This window comes from Bison bison, unplaced genomic scaffold, assembly GCF_000754665.1.
Source record: "Bison bison bison isolate TAMUID 2011002044 unplaced genomic scaffold, Bison_UMD1.0 scf7180017850814, whole genome shotgun sequence".
Lineage (NCBI taxonomy): Eukaryota > Metazoa > Chordata > Mammalia > Artiodactyla > Bovidae > Bison > Bison bison.
In genome coordinates, this window is record NW_011481387.1 from 13,359 (window position 1) to 15,965 (window position 2,607).

The following is a 2,607-nucleotide window of genomic DNA, read 5'->3' on the forward strand; positions in this document are numbered from 1 at the left end:
GTTGCTTCCATGTCCTGGCTATTATAAACAGTGCTGCGATGAACATTGGGGTACACGTGTCTCTTTCAATTCTGGTTTCCTCAGAAGGGCCTCTCGATGAAAGTGAAAGAGGAGAGTGAAAAAGTTGGCTTAAAACTCAACATTCAGAAAACAAAGATCATGGCATCTGGTTCCATCACTTCATGGTGAATAGATGGGGAAACAATGGAAACAGTGAGAGACTTTGTTTTCTTGGTCTCCAAAATCACTGCAGATGGTGACTGCAACCATGAAATTAAAAGATGCTTGCTCCTTGGAAGAAAAGCTATGACCAACCTGGACAGCATATTAAAAGCAGAAACATTACTTTGCCAACAAAGGTCCGTCTAGTCAAAGCTATGGTTTTTCCAGTAGTCATGTATGGATGTGAGAGTTGGACTATAAAGAAAGCTGAGCACTGAAGAATTGATGCTTTTGAACTGTGGTGTTGAAGACTCTTGAAAGTCACTTGGACTGCAAGGAGATCCAACCAGTCCATCCTAAAGGAAATCAGCCCTGAATATTCACTGGAAGAATTGATGTTGAAGCTGAAACTCCAATACTTTGGCTACCTGATGCGAAAAAACTGACTCATTAGAAAAGACCCTAATGCTGGGAAAGATTGAAGGCAGGAAAAGAAGGGGACAACAGAGGATGAGATGGTTGGATGGCATCACTGACTCAATGAACATGAGTTTCAGCAAACTCAGAGAGATAAGTGATGGACAGAGAAGCCTGGTGTGCTGCAGTCCATGCGGTCACAAAGAGTAGGACATGACTTAGTGACTGAACAACAGCAACAATAATGTGGAAACAACTTGTGTTGTAAAGTTAAGCAAAAAGTTATATAATTGTATGTCCAATATTTTCTCATCAAAGTAAAAGACAAAAGGATAGTGAATGTTTCTTCTTTTTTCTATTTGTGTATCTTACAAATTTGCTATAATATTTTTTTCTGAAGTACAGAAAAGCAAAATAAATCAGAATTTCAGAGGTAAATCATGAATCTGTCCAATAACTCATAGTCACTCTCTGTCACAGACTTAGTTCCAAACCCAAGTATATGATTTTGGACCAGCCACCATCTACATGTTCCAGGTTTCCTCTCCTAGAATTAGTCTTCCTCACTTATTCCCAGCAAAGAGTATGTCTTCTGGTTCAGTTTTGTCCCTGAATGGTTGAATCCCTTTGTTTCCAAATATGGGCTTGGTAGTGGTCTCTGAAGCTCAGGCACTTGGCCCTTCCAGATATTGTCAGCATTTCTTGTAGCTGAAAGCACAGGTTAGCTATAGACTGAATTGGTACTTGGGCTTCCTCCAAGAACCTGTATTTTATCTGATATCATCTTTTGATGATTCCCACTTTTTGGCTTGAATCTTCTTGGTCACATATATCCAGTAATCAAGTCACCTTGCAGGGATTTCCGGTCACTCCTCTTCCAGGCTTTATCTCTGTCCTTGGCCAGTTGATCATATTCCAGTCCTGCAAGTCAGGCATTCTCCATATTTAAAATCTACTTGTGATGGTGATTGTCAGCCTAATTGAATCTGAGTTTTTCAAAATGACAACAAAGATATCCACAAAGAAGTCACGTCACAGAACCTGAGCTCCTAATCTGGTTCAGGACATTTTACAGAGTAGAACATTTTCCCCAGCTGAAGAATCTACACAAAGCTCCTTTTATGTCTCTGTTCCTCAGGCTGTAGATAAAGGGGTTCAGCATAGGGGTGACCATTGTGTACACCACAGATGCTGCCATCCCAGTGTCTGCTGAGTAGAATGATGTGGGCTGGAAATACACCAGAAAGAGTGTCCCATAGAAGAGAGTGACCACTGTCAGGTGAGAGCCACAGGTAGAGAAGACTTTGTGCTTCCCCCCAGCAGAGGGAATCCTGAGGATGGTGTGGATGATGTGGGCATAAGAGACCAGGACACAGGTGAGAGGGACCACCCCCGAGAGGGCTGCTTCTGCAAACATCATGAGCCGAAAGATGTGAGTGTCTGAGCAGGCAAGTTTGAGGAGTGGGAGAAGGTCACAGAAGAAGTGTGGGATGGCATGGGAGGCGCAGAAGGAGAACTGAGACATGAGGAGACAGAGGGAGAAGGCCAGGAGGTGGGAGCTGAGCCAGGATGCAGTGACCAGCAGCAGGCAGCGCTGGGGCCCCATGATGGTGGTGTAGTGGAGAGGAAGGCAGATGGCCACGTAGCGGTCATAGGCCATCACAGCCAGCAGGAAGTCATCCAGCAGAGTCAATTCCATGAAGAAGAACATCTGCATGAAGCACCCAGTGTGGGAGATGGTGTAGTGCTGTGTGTGGATGTTGAGCAGCACCTTGGGGACGATGGTGCAGGAGAAGCAGGTGTCGGTGAAGGACAGGTTGGCCAGGAAGAAGTACATGGGGATGTGGAGGTGGGGGTCAGAGCTGATGGCCAGGATAATGAGCAGGTTCCCCAGCACGGTGACCAGGTACATGGCTAGGAAGAGCCTGGACAGGAGAGTCTGCTGCTCTGGGTGCTGAGAGAAGCCGAGGAGCAGGAAGTCAGAGATGCTGGTTTCATTCATAATGCTTATTTAAAGGAGAAAAATGC

General features: G+C 45.0%; 1 protein-coding gene across 1 annotated transcript; it reads right to left on the reverse strand.

Moving 5' to 3' along the window:
• Nucleotides 1-1,648: 1,648 nt before the first annotated feature.
• LOC104995371 (putative olfactory receptor 1F2) lies at nucleotides 1,649-2,581 on the reverse strand. The gene has a single exon (XM_010849256.1). It carries the CDS (start codon nucleotides 2,579-2,581, stop codon nucleotides 1,649-1,651), a length of 933 nt encoding a protein of 310 aa, XP_010847558.1.
• Between the last annotated feature and the right edge of the window lie 26 nt (nucleotides 2,582-2,607).